The 21,657-nt window shown below is 72.3% G+C and overlaps 4 protein-coding genes across 4 annotated transcripts; 1 reads left to right on the plus strand and 3 right to left on the minus strand.

The window, feature by feature from the left end:
• Window positions 1-104: 104 nt before the first annotated feature.
• NIP7 (nucleolar pre-rRNA processing protein NIP7) lies at window positions 105-1,872 on the minus strand. Its single transcript, XM_076348816.1, has 5 exons — window positions 1,786-1,872; window positions 1,557-1,643; window positions 790-928; window positions 528-668; window positions 105-442 (listed from the first exon to the last, which is right to left on the minus strand). The coding sequence occupies exons 1-5, from the start codon at window positions 1,839-1,841 to the stop codon at window positions 323-325; spliced, it is 543 nt and encodes a 180-aa protein (XP_076204931.1). The 5' UTR covers window positions 1,842-1,872; the 3' UTR covers window positions 105-322.
• A 98-nt stretch (window positions 1,873-1,970) lies between these two features.
• COG8 (component of oligomeric golgi complex 8) lies at window positions 1,971-6,512 on the plus strand. The gene is made up of 7 exons (XM_076349190.1): window positions 1,971-2,293; window positions 2,690-2,897; window positions 2,974-3,792; window positions 4,742-4,910; window positions 5,076-5,310; window positions 5,590-6,074; window positions 6,250-6,512. The coding sequence occupies exons 1-7, from the start codon at window positions 1,971-1,973 to the stop codon at window positions 6,405-6,407; spliced, it is 2,397 nt and encodes a 798-aa protein (XP_076205305.1). The 3' UTR covers window positions 6,408-6,512.
• An 890-nt stretch (window positions 6,513-7,402) lies between these two features.
• On the minus strand, window positions 7,403-11,520 carry VPS4A (vacuolar protein sorting 4 homolog A). Its single transcript, XM_076348896.1, has 11 exons — window positions 11,451-11,520; window positions 10,908-11,019; window positions 10,629-10,776; window positions 10,465-10,526; window positions 10,033-10,152; window positions 9,695-9,851; window positions 9,178-9,326; window positions 8,940-9,021; window positions 8,587-8,806; window positions 8,323-8,463; window positions 7,403-7,820 (listed from the first exon to the last, which is right to left on the minus strand). The coding sequence occupies exons 1-11, from the start codon at window positions 11,469-11,471 to the stop codon at window positions 7,719-7,721; spliced, it is 1,314 nt and encodes a 437-aa protein (XP_076205011.1). The 5' UTR covers window positions 11,472-11,520; the 3' UTR covers window positions 7,403-7,718.
• A 2,578-nt stretch (window positions 11,521-14,098) lies between these two features.
• Window positions 14,099-21,612, minus strand: SNTB2 (syntrophin beta 2). The gene is given in 8 exon segments (XM_076348795.1): window positions 14,099-14,236; window positions 14,456-14,637; window positions 14,815-15,011; window positions 15,211-15,353; window positions 15,892-16,105; window positions 16,531-16,741; window positions 21,085-21,588; window positions 21,591-21,612. Coding segments are annotated over 8 exon segments (1,566 nt in total). The 3' UTR covers window positions 14,099-14,143.
• Window positions 21,613-21,657: the final 45 nt, after the last annotated feature.

Here is a 21,657-nt window from a genome sequence, read left to right on the forward strand (position 1 = left end):
AGTCGCGCCCTGCTGTGTCGCCCTGCCCCAGGCAGGCAGAGACCCGCAGCGGGGGCGAGGGCTGACCCCCCCCGAGGTTCTGCACTAGACAACGGGCACTCCGGGAGAGAGAACAGGCTTTATGTGGCGGCAGGAGCAGTTCTGGCGTGGGGGGGAGCTCCTCCTGGCGTTGGCAGCGGCCCCCCTGGGAGTGCGGGGCTGCGTGCTGGCGGCGCCCAGCCCCTCCGCCCTGCTCGGGGTGGGCCCCCTGTGGCTCCGTGCGCCGCGGCTGCGCCAACGGTGCAGGACAAGGTCCGTTTTGCCCCGAAACGCTCGAGGTCCCTTAGGTCAGCGTGTCCTCGCTCCGCACATACTCCCCGACGTCGGCCTGGTGGAACACCACGATGGCCATGGGGTCCACTTTCCGGCACTCCTGGGTGGACTTGGCGGCCACCCCAAAGCCCTGGGGGGGTGGTGAAGGAAAGGTGAGAGAGAGTTTTCCCCGCGCCCCAGCCCTGGAAAACGCAGGGGCTGCGCCGGCCACTCACCAGCGGGACGTCGGCCATGGAGTACACCACCACGCCCTGGTACTGCGCCGTGTTCTCCGTGATGCGCCCCAGGCCCGACTTCAGGACATGGTTGCCGTAGAGGAAGGACTGCTCCGAGCCGGGCTTCACCCACACCTTGTACTGCAAGAGAGGCCCGGAGCGGGTGAGGGGCTGGGGGGGGGGGGGGGCTGGTGAGGGGCTGGGGGGGGGGGGGCCGGGGCGGGGCAGGGGGCCCGGCCGGGGCGGGGGGGCCGCATCCCACCTTGGCGTAGGGCGCGAGGAAGTCCAGGGCCGTGACGCTGAGGCGGAACTTCTGCGTCTTGGTGAACTTCCCGAAGCAGGTGCCCGGCGACACCAGGTTGTCCCGGGGGACGCTCGCAGCCACCTTCAGCAGCTTCTCGCTGTGGGGACCCCAGGGGGGGGGGCAGAGCTGGAGCGGCTCCCCGGCCGGCAGCACCCCCCCCCCCCCGCACGGCAGCACCGGAGCCCTCCCCCCCCCCCCCCAGCTGTCCCCGCCCGGCCCTGCTGTCCCCACCTGGGCCCCCCCCGCCGCTGTCCCCACCGCTGTCCCCGCTCGTCCCCTCCCGGGGCCCCCCCGCCGCTGTCCCCACCTGGCCCCGCTGTCCCCGCTCGCCCCCTCCCGGGTCCCCCGCGCCGCTGTCCCCTCCCGAGCCCCCCCCGCCGCTGTCCCCGCCCGCCCCTCCCGAGCCCCCCCCGCCGCTGTCCCCGCTCGCCCCCTCCCGGGCCCCCCCCGCCGCTGTCCCCGCCCGCCCCCTCCCGGGCCCCCCCCGCCGCTGTCCCCGCCCGGGCCCCCCCCGCCGCTGTCCCCGCTCGCCCCCGCCCGGGCCCCCCCCGCCGCTGTCCCCGCCCGCCCCCTCCCGGGCCCCCCCGCCGCTGTCCCCGCCCGCCCCCTCCCGGGCCCCCCCCGCCGCTGTCCCCGCCCGCCCCCTCCCGGGCCCCCCCCGCCGCTGTCCCCGCCCGCCCCCTCCCGGGCCCCCCCCGCCGCTGTCCCCGCCCGGCCCCGCTCACCTCAGGTAGTAGACGCGGTCGCGGTGCAGGCGGAAGCAGTAGGTGCCATCGGGCCGGTCCACCAGCAGCTGGATGTTCTCACCGATGCTGCGGGGACAGACCCCGTGAGCCCGGCCCCGGTCCCCTCCTGCCACGGTTCCTCCGGTCCCCGGGCCCGGCCCTCCCGGTCCCCCTCCCCTCCCCTCCCCACCCCCGTGCCCGGTCCCCCCCCCGGTCCCCGGCCCCTCACTATCTCCCCAGCTTCTCGAAGACCGCCCGCGTCTCCGCCTCCGTCAGCGGCCGCATCGCCCCGCGCCGAACACGCGGGGCCGCGCCAGGAACCGGAACCGGCGGAACCGGAACCGGCGGAAGCGGAACCGGCGGAGCCGGAAGTGGCGCGGCGGCCCACCGAGAGCGGGCGGCCAGAGCGGCGCGATGGCGGCGGCGGCGGCGGAGGAGGCCCGGCTGCTGGCCTGGCTGCGCGGCCCGGCGGCGGCGGGGCCCGGCGGCCCCGAGCTCTCCGCCTACGTGGCCGAGCTGGCGGCGCTGGGGCTGGCGGAGCTGGGCCGGGAGCCGGCGCGGCTGGCGGCGGAGCGGGCGCGGGTGGGGGCGGAGACGCGCCGCCTGGCCTTCGAGCACTACCGGGCCTTCATCCGCTCCGCCGAGTGCACCGGCCGCGCCGGCCGCGGCTTCGGCGGCATCGAGAGCCGCCTCGGCAGCCTGCTGGGCCGCCTGCCCGCCCTCCAGGACGCCTGCCGGTGCGGGGACGGGGACGGGGACGGGGACCGGGGCGGCGGGGGCACGGGGGGCGGGCCCCGCCAAGGGCTCGGGTGGGACCGGGGTTGGCGGGGAAGGCACGGGTGGCGATGGCGGGGGGGCGGGCTGGAGGGGGAGCGGAAAGGACTGGGGATGGGGTGAGGCTGGGACAGGGTCTGAGGGTGCAGGAGCGGCCCTGGGGGCAGGGGAGCCCGGTGAGGGCTGGGGGGGGCGAGAGGGGGTCCGGGTGCTGGGCCCAGTAAGGATCGGGGCCGGGAGGGGGCCCCGAATGATGCTGGGGAGAGGCCAGTGCGGGTGGGAGGGTCCCAGAGTCCACTCGCTGGGGGGGACGACGACGACGGACCCTCGTGCTGATCCCCCCCCCCCCGATCCCGCAGGAACTTCATGCGCGATGCCGAGGAGATCGCCTGCAGCCGGCGCATGAACAGCCTGACGCTGAACCGGCACACGGAGATCCTGGAGATCCTGGAGATCCCGCAGCTCATGGACACCTGCGTCCGCAACGGCTACTACGAGGAGGCGCTGGAGCTCGCTGCCTACGTGCGCCGGCTGGAGAGGAAGCACAGCAGCATCCCCGTGATCCAGGTAGGCCCCGCTCTGCCCCTGCCCCGCGGCCACCCCGTGCCCGGCCCCCGTGGCTGAGGCCTCTCTCCCGCCCCAGGGCATCGTGGACGAGGTGCGCCAGTCCGCCCAGCTGATGCTGAACCAGCTCATCCAGCAGCTCCGCACCAACATCCAGCTGCCGGCCTGCCTGCGGGTCATCGGCTACCTGCGGCGCATGGACGTCTTCACGGAGGCCGAGCTGCGCATCAAGTTCCTGCAGGCGCGGGATGCCTGGCTGCGCTCCATCCAGGCCTCCATCCCCGACGACGACCCCTACTTCCACATCACCAAGACCATCGAGGCCTGCCGCGTCCACCTCTTCGACATCGTCACCCAGTATCGCGCCATCTTCTCCGACGAGGAGCCGCTCCTGCCCCCCGAGGGGCAGGCCCTCAACGAGGGGGCCATCTTCCACGGCTGGGTGCTGCAGAAGGTCTCCGAGTTCCTGCGGACGCTGGAGCGCGATCTCCGGCGCGGGGTGGGCGGCCGCCTGGACTCGCTGCTGGGGCAGTGCATGTACTTCGGCCTCTCCTTCAGCAGGGTGGGGGCCGATTTCCGCGGGCAGCTGGCCCCCCTCTTCCAGCGCGTGGCCGCCGCCGCTTTCGGGAAGGCGGTGGAGGAGGCGGTGGAGAAGTTTCGGGAGGAGATGAATTCCTACACGCTCATCTCCGCCCCGGCCGTCCTGGGGGGCGGCGCGGGGGTGCCGGTGCCCGCGGCCCAGCCGGGGACGCTGCAGCCGCCCATGGTGCTGCTGGACTTCCCGCCCCTCGCCTGCTTCCTCAACGGCCTCCTCGTCGCCTTCAACGACCTGCGGCTCTGCTGCCCCGTCGCCCTGGCCCAGGACGTCACCGCCTGCCTGGAGGACGCGCTCGGCGAGGTGAGGCGCCGGGGGACGGAGCTGTGCCTTGCCCTGGGAGAACAGAGGGGCGAGCTCTCCCTGCCCCGAGCATTCATAGGATAGAACCATAGAATCGTTTAGGTTGGAAAAGACCCTTAAGGTCATCAGGTCCAACCGTTAACCCAGCACTGCCAAGTCCACCACTAAACCACATCCCTGAGCGCTACGTCTGCACGTCTTTTAAACACCTCCAGGGATGGTGACTCCACCACTTCCCTGGGCAGCCTGTTCCAGCACTTGACAACCCTTTTGGTGAAGAATTTTTTCCTCATGTCCAATCTAAACCTCCCCGGGCGCAGCTTGAGGCTGTTTTGTTCTATCGCTTGGGAGAAGAGACCGACCCCCACCTCGCTACAACCTCCTTTCAGGGAGTTGTAGAGAGCGATGAGGTCTCCCCTCAGCCTCCTCTTTTCCAGGCTAAACAGTCCCAGTTCCCTCAGCCGCTCCTCATCAGACTTGTTCTCCAGGCCCCTCACCAGCCTCGTTGCCCTTCTCTGGACACGCTCCAGCACCTCGACGTCCTTCTTGGAGTGAGGGGCCCAAAACTGAACACAGTATTCGAGGTGCGGCCTCACCAGGGCCGAGTACAGGGGCACGATCACTTCCCTACTCCTGCTGGCCACACTATTTCTGATACAGGCCAGGATGCCATTGGCCTTCTTGGCCGCCTGGGCACACTGCCGGCTCATGTTCAGCCGGCTGTCGACCAACACCCCCAGGTCCTTTTCCGACAGGCAGCTTTCCAGCCGCTCTTCCCCAAGCCTGTAGTGTTGCATGGGGTTGTTGTGGCCGAAGTGCAGGACCCGGCACTTGGCCTTGTTGAACCTCATACGGTTGGCTTCTGCTCACCGATTCCCCTTGTCCCTGTGGTTGCAGGGGGAGAATTAACGACTCCCCGGGGAATTAACGACTCTGCCTTTCGCCCCAGGTGACCAAAACCATCCTGGCCTTCCACCGTGCAGAGGAGGCGGCTTTCAGCGGGCGGGAGCAGGAGCTCTTTGCCCAGTTCTGCGCGGCCTTCCTGGAAGACCTGCTGCCCTACCTGAACCGCTGCCTCCAGGTCCTCTTTCCCCCGGCACAGATCGCGCAGGCGCTGGGTAAGACCCCGGGGGCTTGCGTCTCGTGGGGGGGGGGCGGGGGGAGCCACGCCCCCCCCCCACGAGACACGCTGGGTCCTGTCTGGCTGTTGCCACCTCTGTGGGGGTTCCCCCGTTGCCCGCCGGCCCCCCCCCCGCTCGAGCCCCCCTCTCCCTGTCTGGCAGGCGTCCCCCCCACCCAGCTGCAGCGTTTCGGCCGCCTGGGCCGCATCGACGTGGTCGCCTTCAGGGAGCCGCTGGCTTTCCTCCTGCCGGCGCCGGGCGAGGAGGAACCGGCCCGAGAGAGCACCCCCTGCCCGGGGGGCGAAGAGGAGGCCGTGCCCGGGGAGCCCCTGCCCGCACGGGGACAGGAGAGCCCCCCCGGGGGGACTCTGCCACCAGACCTCCCGGCGGCCACGGGGTAGCGGGGGGCTGCGGCTGGGCCGGCCGCTGTCACCCCCAGACCCCCGTCCCTGGGGGGAGCCAAGCGGCCCCCGCCCGCCTTCCCCCCCCCCCCCCCCCCCCCGTGGGACCTCCCGCCCGCACCGGGCCGCTCCCGCCCGCACCGGGCGCTGCCCCTCCCGCCGCCAGGGGTCGCCCTCCCCGTCCCGTGGTGCCCCGCGCGGGGCCACCGTAGCATGGCGGCGGCGGCGGCGCTGGCGGCGGGGCGGCGGCTGGCGGGGCGGGCCCGGCCGGCACCCCCGGGCCGCGGGTGCGGGGACGCGGCGGGCTGGGGGGAGCGGGAGCGCTCGTACTGGCGGGCGCTGCGGCGGCGGGTGCTGGGTCCGCCCGTCCCGCCCTTCGCCGCCCCCTGCCAGGTGGGCGCCCCGGTGCTGCGCGCCGCCGCCGCCGCCGTGGCCCCGGAGCGGCTGGGCGGCCCCGAGCTGCGGGAGCTGGCGGCGGCGCTGGCGGCCGGGCTGCGGCGCCGGCCGTGCCTGGGGCTGAGCGCCCCGCAGCTGGGCGTGCCGCTGCGCGTCTTCGCCGCCGAGCTGACCCCCGCCCGCTGCCGCCGGTACCCGCCGGCGCTGCGCCGCGCCCACCGCGTCGAGCCCTTCCCGCTCCGCCTGCTCGTCAACCCCGCGCTCCGCGTCCTCGACGCCCGCCTCGTCACCGCCCCCGAGGGCTGCGCCAGCCTCGAGGGCTTCTCCGCCTACGTCCCGCGACACTGGGCCGTCCACGTCTCCGGTACGGGCCTCACCGGCCATGCCTGGCCCCCCCCTCACCGGGGGGGTGGGGGGTGTCTGCCCCGCCCCGGGTGGGACACCGCACCCTGCCCCCCCCTCCCCCCTCACAGGGGTCCCCCCTGTTACCACCCAGCCCCCACCCCCCCCACCCCAACCGCCGCTCTCCGGGGCAGCAGGCGTGGACGAGCACGGGGAGCCGGTGAGCTGGGAGGCGACGGGCTGGGCCGCCCGCATCGTCCAGCACGAGATGGACCACCTGGACGGGATCCTCTACATCGACCGGATGGACGCCCGCACCTTCACCAACGTCGGCTGGATGGAGCTCCTGGACTGAGGCCCGCCGCCCCGGCGGGCGGGTGCCCAGCCATCGCCCCCGGCTCTTCCAGGCTCGCGGTGGGGCCCCGGCGCGGTGCGGCGCTGGGCGAAAGAAGCGGCGCGGACCCACGGTCCCGGGTGGGTGGGGGTGCATGGGGGGGGGGGGGGGCTCCCACTCAGCTTTATTGCAGCCAATACACACTGTGAGGACGCGGCGCGGCTCCTGGCCCTTCCTGCCTGCCGTCACCGGTGCTGGCCTGGCCCCTGCCCAGCTGCTCCCTGGGGTGGCAGAGGCAGGGGGGGGTGTGGGGGTGTGCAGCCAGGAGGAGCCCAGCCCTCACTGCCCCTTGCACCCGAAATTATTTTACAGGTCTAGGAACAAGACCTGCTGCCGGGGGGGGGGGGGGTGTTGGGGGGGGGGGGATAGGAACAAGGCCTGCTGCCGGGGGGGGGGGGGTGTTGGGGGGGGGGGGGGAATCCCCCTCTCCGGCGCTTGTCTGGGGCCCAGGGTCATGGCATTGGCGGCAGGGCAGGGCAGGAGGAGGCGGCGGTGCCACAGCGGAGGTGGTGGAGGGCAGCAGCCAGGGCCCGGCACAGCCCAGGCCACCAGGATGGGGCTGGGGGGGGGGGGCAGTGGGGCTGAGCCTGGCCGGGGGACACGGGGTGCTGGCTGGGGGGGGGGGGGGGGCGGGGAGGGTCAGTGGCTGGCAGGACCCCTCAAGGCTCATCCCCAGGCTGGGGGGCTGCTCCGAGCACCACATGCTCGGGGTGGGGGGTGGTGGCAAAGCCCCCAGCAGCCCCACGCCTCCCTGCCGCAGGCACAAATCCCTGTCTGGGACAGCTAGACCGTGGGGAGCCCTGCACCACCCCCCCCCCCCCCCCCCCGGGGACAGGCAGCAGCTCCCCGAGCCTCCTGCCTGCAAGCGGTGGCAGTGGCAGTGCGTTACGGGGGGGGGGGGGCCAGGCTGGGTCCCCCGCTGTGGTCAGAGCCTCAGGGAGGGGCCGGGCACTGGCTGAAGCTTTTGGATTGTTTTTATTTTCATATAAACAAGACAAGAACCCAAAGCAGCATTAATTTAAAAAATAAAAAAGAGCAGGAAGAAGAGTGGGGCAGGGCCGGGGGGAGCGCCCGGCCGCCCAGGCCGTGCTCGGGACCCCCCCCCGTGTAGTGTCAGCCCCCCCCACCCTCGAGCCGTGCTCCCCACGCTGCGCCGGGTGCTGCAGTGCGATGGGGCGAGTAGTGAGTGGAAAATGAACCTGTTTGGCACGGCTGGCGCAGCGGGGGGGGGGCACGGCGGGGGCTCTGCCACCCCAGCCCCCCCCCCCCCACTTAACCTTCCTGTCCAAAATCCTCCGTGAATTTCTTCACCTTCAGGAGATCGTCTGCGTTCACGGTGGGGCGGGTGGTGGCCAGCGAGCGCAACATGTCCGACTGCAACACAGGGATCGCGCCGGCAGTTGAGACCCGGCACTGGGCTGGGGGGGGGGGTGGCACTGGGTAGGGACCCCCCCCCCCAGCAGTGCCAGCTGGCGCAGGTAGCTCTGCCCGTCCCCGCGGGGCTCTGGGGTGCTGCCTTCGCCCTGCAGCAGTGCTGGCTCCGTGGGTGGGAGGGAGCTGCTGGGAGAAGCCCAGGCCCTTCCCCAGCGCCCAGCCCTGCCCTGGGGGCTCAGCACCCTTTGGGGGGGTGGGGGGGGCAGAGCGGGGCCTCCGGCAAGCAGGAGGACTCCTGCCTCGGGGAGCGAGGAACAGTATCCACCCCCAGGGTCCATGCCCCTGCCCAGCCCCTGGCCTGGAGCCAGGCGGCTGCGCTGGAGGAGGGACGGGGAACCGGCAGGGCCAGGGCTGCAGCATTGCTGTGCCAGGGCCAGCCTCCACCCAGCAGGACGGGTGCCCAGCCCTGTGCCGCGCCGGCGCCAGCGGCGGCCGCGCTCACCATGCAGACGATGGGCTCCATCAGCTTGTCGCTGGGCACCTCCATCCAGGTCATCTCGGTGGCACCCGGGTCACCGGGCGAGCACGGCGTCAGGAGGTCGTCCACGAAGGCGCCGGGGGTGGTGCGGGAGGGACCGCGGACCTGCGGCAGAGCCAGGCGGCACGGTGCTCGCGGGCGGGACGGGGGCCGCGGCACCGACACCAGCCATGGGGTCCTCCCAGGGACGGGGACCCCCCGCCCCGGCCGGGACCAGTCCCCGCTCACCTTCTTGAAGTGTGTGGCCGACTGCACCTTGCGGACGGGCTGCATCAGGGCGTCCCGCACGATGATGCTGATGTCGGCCCCCGAGTAGCCGTCCGTTTTCCGGGCCAGCTCCTGGATGTTGGCCTCCGTCAGGCAGTGCGGGGTGTTGCCCAGGTGCAGCTTGAACATCTGGGCCCGGGCCGCCTCCTCGGGCAGCGGGATGTAGATGCGCTTCTCGAACCTGAGGGCAGTGCAGGCAGGCGGGGGGGGGGCAGGGGGGGAGTGAGCCCCACGCTGCCAGACCCTGCCAGACCCTGCCGGGGCACAGCCCTGCAGATCTGGGAGCAGCAGGGGAGGAGTCATGCCCTGCTCACCTTCTCCTGATGGCCGAGTCCAGCACCCAGGGGATGTTGGTGGCACCCAGCACCAGGATCCCGTCGCTGCTGTTCCCCACACCTGCCCGGGGACACGGCAGGCAGGCAGCTCAGAGCAATCCCCAGGGAACCGTGGGACACCGGCGTCCAGCAGCCTCTCCCGCACCTGCCCGCCCCGTCCTGCTCCCCCCCCCCCCTCCCCCACGCTGGCTCGTCCCACCGGGGAAGCCCCGCGCACCCTGCATCTGCACCAGGAACTCCGTCTTGATGCGCCGGGCCGCCTCGCTCTCGTTCTCGTTGCGGGAGCCGCACAGCGAGTCCACCTCGTCGATGAAGATGATGGAGGGCTTGTGCTGCCTCGCCAGCTCAAAGAGGTTCTTCACCAGCCTGGGCACAAAGGCAGGGGACGGGGTCCCCACTCAGGGACCCTCCACAGCACCGACACCACCCAGAGCCCATGACAGCCCCGGGGCGAGGAGCCCCACGCACCGCCGGCTCCTCCTGCCCCTGCCCACCCCGGCAACCCTGCACTGGCAGCGAGGAGGCGAGCGCCATGCTGGGAGATGGGCCATCCCCGGGCTGTGGAGCCTCAGGAGGGCCCGTGCTCTCCCCTGGGACCCATTAGCTGCGTTAACGGGGTTCAACCGATGCTGGTGGCTCCCCTGCCCCGGCCAGAGCTCCGGCACTGCCAGCCTGGCCAGCGGGGAGGCCGGGAGCCAGCCCGCAGCAGCCGCGCAGCCCTGCTGCCAGCTTACTTCTCGCTCTCTCCCAGCCACTTCGACATCAGGTCCGAGGAGGACACGGAGAAGAAGGTGGAGTTGTTGGCCTCAGTGGCCACCGCCTTGGCCAAGTAGGACTTGCCGGTGCCGGGGGGCCCGAAGAGCAGGATCCCTCGCCAGGGCGTGCGCTTCCCTGCGACAGAAGCCAGCATCACGGCTCCCCCTCCCCTGCACAGGCCGGATCCGCGTGGGCCCGCAGGGCCACGGGTCCCCACTGCTCGGGGTCACCTCCCTGCACGCGCTCGCCCCAGCTGCCACCCCACGGCACCTTCTCCGCGGCCGAGCGGCAGCCGTGGCGCTGCCGTGACCCTCACCGGTGAACAAGTGCGGGAACTTGATGGGCAGGATCACGGCTTCCTTCAGGGCTTCCTTGGCTCCCTCCAGGCCGGCCACGTCACTCCACCGCACGTTGGGCTTCTCCATCATGATGGCACCTGCGAGGGGGCGGCTCTGCTCACACGGCCCCCCGGAGACTGGCGCCGCGCTCCCGACGTCTGCCGAGAGCCGGGAGAGCCAGAGCCCCCGTCCCTCCCCACACCTCCGCCCCACCAAACCACCACCCCCCCCCCCCCCCCAACCCCTGCCCCTCGGCACGGAGCACGGTTTGGGGGCTCCCCTGGGCCCCAGTCCCACAGCCCGTCCCCCTCCCCGCAGCCACCCCTCGCAACGGCTGTTCAGGAATCCCTCCGCTGACCCCGCAGACAGCCAGCACAACCGTGCCCGCCGTGGCTGCGGCAGCCCCTCACCCATCAGCTGCTCCTGCAGCTTCTTCTTCTCGGGGTTCTCGCCCTCACTGTCACTGTCGCTCCTGGGGAGAAGGGACACGGGTCAGGAGAGGGACCGGCCCCGGTGTGGCAGGGTCCTGCCAGCTCCACCGTCGGGCGGGGGGGGCTCTCACAGCCCCACGCACCCCTTGTTGTCATTCTGGGACTCTTTGACCGGCTTCTTGCCCTGCTTGTCCTTGCTGCGCAGGTACTCCTTCAGCTTCTCCGCCCGGTCCAGGTACTGCACGCACTTGGCTCGGATGCTCTCCTTCGCCTTGTCGCTGTGAGCCTCATCTGCAGAGACACCCCCCCCCCCCCCCAGGCATCACCCGTGGCCCCGTGCCACAGCCAGCAACCCCGTGGCCCCCTCCAGAGCCCCCCCCAACCCCCCCGGCTGTAGCCGGGGGACGCCGGCCCCGTCTCACATTTGATGGCGTGCAAGAAGTACTCCACGGCGTGCTGGTACAGCCGCAGCGCCTCCTCGTAGTTCTTGGCCTTGTCCTCCTCGGTGGCTTTGGTGACCAGGTCGATGGCTTTCTGGCGGGGGAGGGCACCGCACCGTGAGCCGGGGAGCGGCACCGGGGCCAGAGCAGGCCGAGGCCCTTCCCCACCCTCGAGGGGGCCCGGGCCGGGCCTGCTCGCACCGGGGCAGCCAGCAGGGCCCCTTCCGCAGCGGCCGGCAGGACGAGGGCCCCCCCCCCCGCCCCGGCAGGGCACGGGGGAGGATGAGGCCGCCCCAAGGGGGCCCGGCACCGGGGCAGGGCGAGGCCTTTCCCCGATCGGCGCCGGCACCGGGCGAGGCCTCCCCCCTCCCCGGCCGGCACCGCACCGGCACCGGGGCCGGGTGAGGCCTCCCCGGCGCGGCCTCACAGCGGGGCGGGAGGAGGCCCCGCCAGGGCCCGGGCCGGAGGAGGCGCCGGCCGAGGCCCGGCTCCGGCCGCCCCCCCGGCCCGCCCCGCCCGCCGTACCTGCAGGGTGGACGTTGTCATCTCATCGCCCGGTGTCGCCGCTCCTGGCGCGGCCCGGCCCGGCGGCGGCGGCGGCGGCGGCGGCGGCGGCGGCGGGGCCCGCGGGACCGCCCGCGACTGCGGCTGTGCGCGCCGGCGCCCCCTGCCGGCACCCTCCGGCACCCGCGCCGCGGGGCGGGGCCTCGCCGGGACACGCCCCCCCGGCCCGCGAGTGCGCACGCACGGGAGCACGCGTGGGCGGACCCAGGCACGCGTGTGCGCACCCTTAGGTGGGGGGGTGGGTGTGCACCCCGTGTGTGTGTGTGTGTGTGTGCGCACCCCTGTGTGTGTGTGTGCACCCCTGTGTGTGTGTGTGTGTGCGCACCCCTGTGTGTGTGTGTGCACCCCTGTGTGTGTGTGTGTGTGTGCACCCCTGTGTGTGTGTGTGCACCCCTCTGTGTGTGTGTGTGTGTGTGTGTGTGCACCCCTGTGTGTGTGTGTGTGCACCCCTGTGTGTGTGTGTGTGTGTGTACCCCTGTGTATGTGTGTGTGTGTGTGTGTGCACCCCTACGTGTGTGTGTGTGCACCCCTGTGTGTGTGTGTGTGCACCCCTGTGTGTGTGTGTGTGTGTGTACCCCTGTGTATGTGTGTGTGTGTGTGTGTGCACCCCTACGTGTGTGTGTGTGCACCCCTGTGTGTGTGTGTGTGCACCCCTGTGTGTGTGTGTGTGTGCGCGCACCCCTGTGTGTGTGTGTGTGTGTGTGTGTACCCCTGTGTATGTGTGTGTGTGTGTGTGTGCACCCCTACGTGTGTGTGTGTGCACCCCTGTGTGTGTGTGTGTGTGTGTGTGCACCCCTGTGTGTGTGTGTGCGCACCCCTACGTGTGTGTGTGTGCACCCCTGTGTGTGTGTGTGCGCACCCCATGTGTGTGTGTGCACCCCTGTGTGTGTGCGCGCCCCTACACGCGTGTGCGCGCGCGCGCAGGGTGTGCACGCCCCCCCCCCCCTCCCCCCCGCCGCGCCCCTCGCTGAACCCCGGCGGGTTCCCCCAGCCCGGCCGGGGGTCCCTGGGCCGGCAGCGGCCCCCAGCCCAGCCCAGCCCCGCTCCGGCTCGGTGCCGCCCCGTGCCCTCGCCCAGCACCTCTCGGAGGGCGACGGAGGGGACCGGGACCGGCGCTGCCCCCCGGGCTACGCCGCAGGGGAGCGGGGCTGCCCGCCGCCGACCCCCACCCCGGCCGTGCAGCCCCTCCGCCCCAACTACCTGCGGGGATTTGTGCCCACCGATGAGCCCCCCGAGCCGAGCTGGCCCCCCCCCAGCCCCCCACCCCCGCGGCCCCGCGCCGGCATGTCCCGCTCTGACACCGGGCGGCCCGGGACTGTCCCGTCCCCGTCCCCGTCCCCCCGTACTGTACCGGGCATTACCTGCCCTCCCGGGCAGACACGGGCACCGTGACACCCGCAGCCCCCCGCGTGCCCACCCCCCGCAACCCGGGCACCCCCGGAGCGAGACTCGGAGACCCCAGAAAAGGCAATCTGATATAAATAGCGATTTACAAAGAATACAAAAATAGAAGGGGCGTGCGGCGCCCGGGGCCGGGAAGGGGGGACCTGTAGTGCTTGTGTGCGAGCCACGATCCCGGGCCAGGGGTCCGGCTCCCCCCGGCACCCCCCGGGAAGCAGATAAATGTGCAGAGGAGTTTGGCTGAGGGGGTAACGGGGCCTCAGCAGGGAGGGGAGGGCCCGGGGAGGGTCCCCGCTCCCACCGTGCCCGGGGCTCCCCCCCAGCACCCAGGGGCACGGGAGCTGCCCCCCTTGGGGGGAGGGAAAGTACAAAAAGCGAAAGTGCATCAATCTACACGTCCTGCCCCAAACCCGCAGGGGCCTGCGAGCCCCCCCGGCAGCACAGGGCCAGACCCACGCAGCAGCTCCCGGGCAGGGGGCACAGGCTGCAGCGTCTGGGGGGGACCGTGGGGGGAGCAGCCCTCGGGGGGGGGGGGTCCCCAGGCAGCCCCAGCCCCTCTCCCCAGGGCAGCAGAGACACGTTTGTTTTCTGGCTTTGGGAGGTTTGGGGGCTCGCTGCTGCGCCCTGCCCCAGCCCTGCGGGCGGCAGTGGGGGGGGGCAGTTAGCCCCTACCTGCACCCCAGGGTGTGCCGCAAGGACAAGCACCCCGGGGCTCGGGGCTGCCCCTTTTGTACCCGTGCGCGCCCCGAGTAAGACAAGTGTGTGTCCCCCACCCCGAGCGGGGCAAGGGGACCCCGTGCTGCAGCACTGGGGGACCTGGCGGCCCAAGCCCCCTCCCATGCAGGGACAACGTGACCCTATTTGGAGGGAGCCCCAAGGCAGGGAGGGCGCTGGCTCCCCCAGAGGCGGGTGGGGGGAGCACCGGGGGTCCCCCAAGCGTCAGGGCCAGGCTCGCCCCGCTCCAAGGCACAGGTGGTGAGATCAGCGATGGCTTCAGGCCCAGGGGGATTAAAGCTGGTGTCTGTGCCCCGGCCCCCCCCTGGCACCGGGGTGGGGGGGGACCGCCGGTGTGGAGCAGGAGAGGCTCACCCCCTCCCAGGGCAGCCGTCCCGCCGTAGCCCCGGCAGCTCTCAGGGTAGCGAGTCCCGGCCCCGGCAAGGCACTGGTGGGGTAGGAGGGGAGGGGGGGGGGGGGTCCCTCCGCTTTCCCCGGCTGGTTTGTGATGGGGGGAGGCAGGCGGGGGCCGGGGCCGCCTATGCCAGCAGCCCCATGCGGGTGACTTTGGCCGAGAGGAAGGTGTGCAGGACAAAGACGATGGGCTTGGGGCAGGAGTGCAGGTCCAGCGCCTGGGGGGGGGAGATGGAGAGCGGTGTCAGCCTCCCCACCGGCACGCCAAACCCCACGGGGGGCACCGGGGGTCTCGCAGCTGGGGCTGGGGGCTCCCAACCAGCGGTACCCAGCGGGTCCAGGCAGCCGTGATGCTGCAGGGATGGGGGGGAAGCAGGAGCCACCCCTGGAGGAAGACCCCCCAAATCAGGGGGCAAGCCTGGCTGCCCTCTCCTCACCAGCTCCCCCTCGGGGCCCCCGAAGTCCAGGTAGAGGGTCCTGATGCCGTCGTCCGCCGACATCTTCAGCCTCTCGTAGGGGTAGCGGAAGAGGACGCTGCCGCCCGGCTCCTCCCGGCAGATGGTGAAGCCGCCCTCGTAGTGGATGGAGAGCTGCACCTCCTGCCCGCCCAGCGTGCAGCCTGCGGGCACAGGCAGGGCTCAGCCCCCGCTGCCCGCTCTGCTGCCTGCGAGACCCCCCGGAGCGGAGGTTCCCCGCCGGGTCGCCCAGGTCCCGCTGCGCCCTCGCCCTACCGGCACCCCAGAGCCCCAGGAGGGAAGGGGGGAGCCCCGAGGTTCCCCCCCCCCCCAGCACTCACCCACAGACACCTCCTTGATCAGCTCGGCAGCGGCGTGGCAGCCTTGCACGAGAACGCGCGTCCAGGAGGAGAGGTCCCGGTGGGTCTCCACACGGAAGACGTGCATCTCCACGCCCTGGCGAGAGCCCGTCCGGGTGGCAAAGGTGAGCTCTGAGCCCAGGGTGGGCGAGCGGCGGCCCGAGCCCGAGTGGACCAGCCTGGGGGGGGAAACACGGGCAGAGGGGGGTCAGGGGCGCGATGGCAGCACCAGCACCATGCCGATCGGCGTTTCGGGGTCTCCCTCCCTGCTCCGGCAGAAGGCAGAGCCAGGACATGAGCAGAGGAGCTGAATGCGGCCGAGGGGAGCCGGTCCCCGGAGCACGCAGGCGGACGGATCCAGCCCCCCCCCCAGCCCACCTGGTAGCCACCAGCGGGTAGCTGTGGCAGGGGGAGGCCCAGGCGTCCCTGGTCCAGGGCATGCCGTCATACAGCAGCAGGTCCTTCTCTGTCACCGCCATGAGGACCGGCCGCCACTGCTGCCGCCCTCCATCCAGGCGCGCCTGGAAGAGACGGTGAGGGGCACCGGGGGTGGCAGGCACCCGCCGCTGCCCAGGCACCCCGCTCCCTGCACCCGTGTCCGGGCTGACCCCAGGCCAGCGGCTCCGCATTGCCGGGCTTCTCGGCAGCGTCCATGTAAAGCTGTGCAGGACGCTACCAAGGGCGGCCATCCCGGAAAGCCGAGCCGGGAGCAGCCCCCGAGGGATTCTGCTGCTGGGGCCGAGCTCACCGCGGTGCCCGGGCAGGCTGCGGCTCTCAGGCAGTGAATTCGCGGAAGAGCGAGGGGGTGATGAGCATCTCCAGCCAGGAAATCCCAGCGGGAGAGGGGGCCGAGGGCACGGGAAGCACTGCCTTCGACGGGGTGCAGCCGGACGGGGGACAGGAGAGCGTCTGAGCCCAGCGCCCAGGCTGGTGGCAGGGCTCTCCGGCAACTGCGCGGCTGCAACCACAGCCCCGTCAGCGCTGCTGTCCCCGGGGACAGTGCCAGGCAGTGCCCATCCCCAGAGCAGCACCTTCAGCACAATCCCCGGCAGCACGTACCTGCTCGGCCAGCCAGGCAATGTGCTTCACCTCCTTGCCGCCGGCCGCGGCGCCGCCGCCGGTGCCCAGCATGGCGTTGAGCTCGGCCAGGACCTGGGGGAGCAGGGCGGTGATGTTGGCGTGCAGGGCCGTGAACCAGGAGTGCGCCGTCGCCGTGTCCTTGCAGCGCAGGATCAGGGTGTTCCTGCTGTCCGGCGAGTGCAGCTCGATCAGCCTGCGAGGGGACGCGGCGCTGGGTGGGACGGGAGCAGCAGCGCCCAGCTGAGCGTGCCCCTGCCCGTGCCCAGCCCGGCAAACTGGCCGCACTGGTTTGGGGCTCCGACCGTGCCGAGGAGCTGCCAGCGCAGTTTGGTACCAGCCCTGCCGGCAGGCAAAGCTGGGGGGAAATTTCCGTGGGCAGGGGAGGCTGCCGGCTGCCTGGGGGGCCGGGGAGGGGGCACGGCACAGCCTGGTCCCGGCCAAACCCCCCCGGATTTTCCTTTCACAGCTCGGCAGGGGAAGCGGGAGGTCATGGCCGCCGCGAGGGGCAGCCCCCAGCCCTGTCCCAGGGGGGGTCCGTGGGGAGCGGGGTCCCGCACACTGGCAACCACTGGGCTTGGGGGGGGGGGGGGGGGGGGCACGAGCAGCCCCTGCCCTCACCTGTTCTCCAGGTCAGGCATGCTGAGGTTCCTGGCGGCGAAGCACATCTTCAGGGGGATCACCTTGCGGTCGCGGGGGCCCTGGTGCTGAGGGGAGCCTGAGTCCTCGCTGCCGCTCAGGCTGGGTGACTGCGGGGCGGCCCCCTCCCACGGCAGGTCCGACACCAGCGAGGGCTTCTTGATGTAGGGAGTCACCTCCCGCATGAACTTCACTGGGGGGGGAGAGTAGGGGGGACACATTAGGGCCGGACAGGGGTCCTGCAGCCCCGTGCCACAGCCCTGCACCCTGGGGATGCTCTGACCATGGGGGTGTCTTGTCACCACTACCCCCCCCCCAGCACGCATGGGGTCTCAGCCAGCCCTGGGGGGCCGCGTGACCTCCCCCAGAGGCACCAGCAGGAGCTGAACTCGCCCCCCGGCCTCGTGCCACGGGCAGCAGGCAGAGGACAGGCAGCAGGAAAGGGGGCACCCTGCGTTCCCACCCCAGGGGGTCTGGCAGCCCTGGAGAGGCCTGGGGACCGGGGCACAGCCCGGAGGGTCCCACCCTGCCCCGATACGGAGGTGTCCCAAGCAGGGGACAGGCGCTGGCGGCTCATCCCTGTTGCCGGCGTGGGCATAGGAAAGGGAAGGCGGCGCAGCACAATGGGGCCGGGCAGGAGGTCAGGCTGCAGCCCATCCTGACCCGCCCCGGCCGCCGCGCTGCGAGGACAGCACCGGCCAAGTTTCCAGCGCCGCGGGCGCTGACGGCGGGCTGACCCCGCACTGCCGCTCGCGCCTGCCAGCAGCCTGCCGGCAGCCTGCCTCCCCTCCCGGCGGGACGAGGAGGAGGGTTTGCAGCCAGGACATCCCGGCTCCACGCTCCTCTCCAGGCCGGGCAGGAAGGAAGGAGGCACCGACTCCTATTCCCCCTGGACCGTCCGTCCCTGAGCACCACCCAGCCCAGCCGAAGCAGAGCCCCGGCGAGGCACCAGCACCCCGGAGCCCACCCCAACTCCAGACGGGGCGAGCGGGAGCCGGGGAGCCCGGCTCACCCAGACCGCGGTGCCGCCGTTGGGCTCACCAGCGCCAACAGCTACGCCAGCCGCCACGCTCGGGGAAAGCCCACGCCTTCAAGATGTCAGGGAGCGTCAGCCGAGCCGCCCGCCAGAGCGGGGACGAGGCCGCGTGGGACGGCGCGCTCAGCCAGGCAGGAAAGCTGCGAGCGAGCGCCGACGGCAGCCCGGGACGTGGCGCTTGCAGCCGGCACTGGACCCCCGCCCACCGCGGCCCCCCCGGCCACGGCTCCCCAGCCGATACGCATGCCGTGAGAGAGTGGCCTGCCTGCGCTGAGCCCCGGCAGCCCATCCCTGAAGGAGGAACACGCCGGGAACAGCAATGTCCACACCCCCCTGGGGCAGCGGGGAGTTAAAACCAAACAAACAGGGAAAAAAAAAAAAAGCAAATAAGCTGTAATCTGCCGCGAAGCGAAGCTCCCTGCTGCTCGGTGAAAGCGTCCGCGGAGCTGGCACAACACCGCACCGCAGCCAGGCCAGCCGGCCCACCGGCACTTTGCCGGAGCAGGAACGACGGTGGCGGCGGGGCCCAGGTCCTGCTCTCGGCCAGTCGTGCCGCTGCCGGACCCCGCGGTCCCGTGGGCAATCCCCCTGCAAATCCCACCGCAAATCCCCCCGCCGCAGGGGCTGACGCCTGCCTGCAGCGTGGGCAGGGAGGTGCCGGCATGGATGGGGAGCGGGCAGGCCGGCCCCCCGGCCTCCCGCCGGATTTGCTGAGCCGAGCAGCGCAGCGGGGTGGGGACGTGCTGCCACGAGGCGCTTGTCCTTGCTGCAGGCAGCAAACGAGTTAATATTAGCCTCCCGCCGCGCTGATCCCGGGATTACCGCTGTCCCCGCGCACCCCTAATCCCACTGCCCAGCCGGGCAGGGCAGGGCAACGCGACGGAGCAGCGGCAGGGGCGGCAGCTCCCGCTGCGGGGCCACTCGGCAGCTGTTTGCCAGATGTGGGCACCTGCCTCTGGCACCGGCCGGGAGCCCAGTGCCCTCCAGCCAGCCCCTGGCAGGGCTCCAGCCCGCGGTGCCAGTGCCAACCTCTGCCGGAGCACGGCCACCACCTCCCCGAAGGCCAGGCTTGCCGAGAGCTCCCGGAGCCGGAAGGGCAAGCCCGAGCACCGTGCCGGGGCGCTGCCGGAGGAGCCTGGGCTTGGCGGGGCCACGGTCACGCTGGTGGCTCTCAGCGATGGCTGGGACCAGCAGGCAGCTGCTGCCAGGCTGCGCCAGCTCGGCCACCACAGGAAGCGTGCCCCGGCACCGAGCAGATGCACGGGACCATGTCTGCCGGCGGGGACGGCAGCAGAGCCGGCTCCCTGCTTTTGGGGGGGGACGCAGCTATGGCACATGCAGGAGCATGGAGCCCCCCGTGCTGGTGGGCACAAAACTGGCACCAGGGTGGTGGCACCTGCAACCACCTCTTCTGCTTCTGGTGAGCCGGCAGCCGGCGCACAGCTGCCCCGGCACAGCCGCTGCCGCCCCGCCTACGCACTCACCGCAAAGGAAACCCGGCTGCCGCCTGCACCCCTCGCCTGACCTGCTGCAGGAAGGCGGCTGCTCCGGCTGCACGGCAATGCTGGGTTAGCACCAGCCTCGCCGACGCCAAGCCCCCGCGCACTGCCCGGACGGCATCGGTCCGTCCTCAGGGCCGGAGCCCCCTCCTGCCACCGGCACCCGGAGGGGAAGCACCACAGAGGTTTCCCCACGTTTGCACATGGGTCAGCTCTTGCAACCAGCCTTCCCCTTTGCCAGCCACCAGGCCTGCTCGCCGGCTGGCAGCTCTGCCCGCAGCTTCCCCACAGAGGCGGAAGGGCTCCCTTCCCGCAGCATGCCAGAGCATGCCGTGCGCCCGTGGGCACCCCAGGAGGAAGGCGCCCGGCATGGGTCCCTGTGGCCAAACCCAGCGCCCAGGGCAGGGGCCACCAGCCCCACCAGGGTGCTGGCGCAGGTCTGGTGCTCCCGCACTCCACCACTGGCCCTGGCGAAGCCCCGGCACCTGCCCACGAGCCCTGCCTGCCAGGGCGGTCGCACCTGCCGGGGCTAGCGAGGACGGACGGGCCGGGGTGGCAGAGGTCTTCCCCAGCTCGTCTCCAGGACCAGCAGCCACCGGCCAGCCGCCAGAAGGTCCCCTCGGGCCGTGGGGCAGCAGCAACCGTGGGACAGGCAGCCCCGCGGCCCTCTGGCAGTGAGGAGCACCCTGACGCCGGCCCCGACGGGAAGGGAAGGGGCAGCTGCCGCGGCGCCCGTACCCGTGGCGGAAGCAAGGGACAAACAGGCCACGGGGCCGGAGCTCCTGCGGGAGAGGATCAAACGGCCGGGTGGCGCGAGACGGGAGCCAGGGGAAGGACGCGGGGGGGAGATGGCAAATCCGGCATGGGGGAGCCATGGGGACTCTCGCTGCCTCCGATGGCGGACGCCGACCTGCCGGCTGTTTAAGAGCCAAGCCCAACGCTGCGGCTCCGCCTCGGCCCCCGCAGCCCCCCAGCTGCAGCCCAGCCACACAGAGCCACCCCGTGCCGGGCGCAGCCGTGCCAGGGAGCCCATCCACCCGCCCTCGTGCTGGCGCAGCGTGCCGAGAGCAGGCGGGTGAGCGGGAGCGCCCGCCACCGGCGTCAGCCCAGCCCAGCCGGGCACAGGCGACCAAGCCCAGCGTCCGCTGGGCACCGCCTCCATGGAGCAGCCCCACGCACCAGCGGACAGATGGCCTCACCGGGGCACCAGGAAGGCGTGTGTGGCACCACGGACCTGCATGGGCCACCCTGACCCGCGGCACGGGGGGCTCGTGTCCTCCCCGCTACCCAGGGCGCAGTGCCCCATGGCATGAGCCCCGTGCCGCCGGGCCAGGCGGGTCCTGCCCCAGCTTGTCGAGCTGCCGGGAACAGGTCGGGCAGGAGCCGGTGGCTCTGCCAGGCCAGCCCCGAGCCGGCTGTGCCGTGGGCACAGAGCCCACGGGGACACAGGCAGAACCCAAACCAACCCCCCGGGGCCACAGCCCTCCCTGGGGACTCAGGGGGCACAAGCACCCACCCCGGGGGCTCCGTCCCCAGAGCTGCCACGGGGGACACCCTGTCCTGGGGTGGACGCTGCAGCCGGGGGACCCCAGCTCTGTCCCGGGGGGGCACGGCCAGCAGAGATGGCCCGTCCTTGTCCCCAGCTGGGAGGGGTCCCCGTCCCACCGCAAGCAGGAGCACCCCGGCCGGGGAGGGGATACCGCTGTCCCCGTCCCCATCCCAAGCGGGGGCACACCAGGACCCAGTACCGGCGTTGGGGGTTTTGGGGGGAGACACACATGTGCCGTGACCGGGGAGGGGTGGGGGAGTGGGGTCCTGCAACCGGAAAAGGGGCACAAGGGGGGGTCCGGGAGCCCGGTGACAGTGGCAGGGGGGTGTCGGGAGACCCGGTAACGGGGCGGGGGTGGGGGGGACACCCGGGAGAGGAGGAAGGGAGCACCGGGGGCCGGTACCGGGGACGGGGACGGGGGGGGGGGACGGGGGGGAGCGGTTAGCCGGTACCTTCGAGGATGACTTCCCTCCCGGCTCGCTTCAGCGCTTGGACGGCTTGATCGTGGGTGGCATCCCGGAGATCGACGCCGTTAACGGCGAGGATGGCGTCGCCCAGACGGAGCGCCCCGCTCCGTTCCGCCGCCAGCCCCGGGAAGATACGCGAGATGAGCACCGGCATACGATTCTCCCGACCTCCCTTGATGCTGATACCGAGCCCTCCCGCCTCCGCTTTCACCACCCGCACCCTCCGCACGCAACCGGGCGCCGCCTCCGCGTTGCCGTTAACCACGCCGTTAAGCACCGCCGCTTCGCCGCCTCCCGGTTCCGCCGTCAGGCTCAGCGCTTCGCCGCTCAGCTCCGCCGCTACCCGCACCCAACGTTCCCGTAGCAGCAGCTCCAGCAGCCCCGCTTTGCAAGCGCGGGTCCACACGGCCATGCCGCTGCCGCCGCCGCCGCCGCCACCGCCGCGCACCGGGAGAAGGGGCGGGGTCTGGAGGAGGGGGGGGCGTGGCGCGGAGACCACGCCCCCGCCCGCATGGCGCGCTGCGGTAGGCTCTGCGTTGCGGGAGAGGCGGGGCTGCG

This window comes from Aptenodytes patagonicus, chromosome 11 (genome assembly GCF_965638725.1).
Source record: "Aptenodytes patagonicus chromosome 11, bAptPat1.pri.cur, whole genome shotgun sequence".
NCBI classification, from domain to species: Eukaryota; Metazoa; Chordata; class Aves; order Sphenisciformes; family Spheniscidae; genus Aptenodytes; species Aptenodytes patagonicus.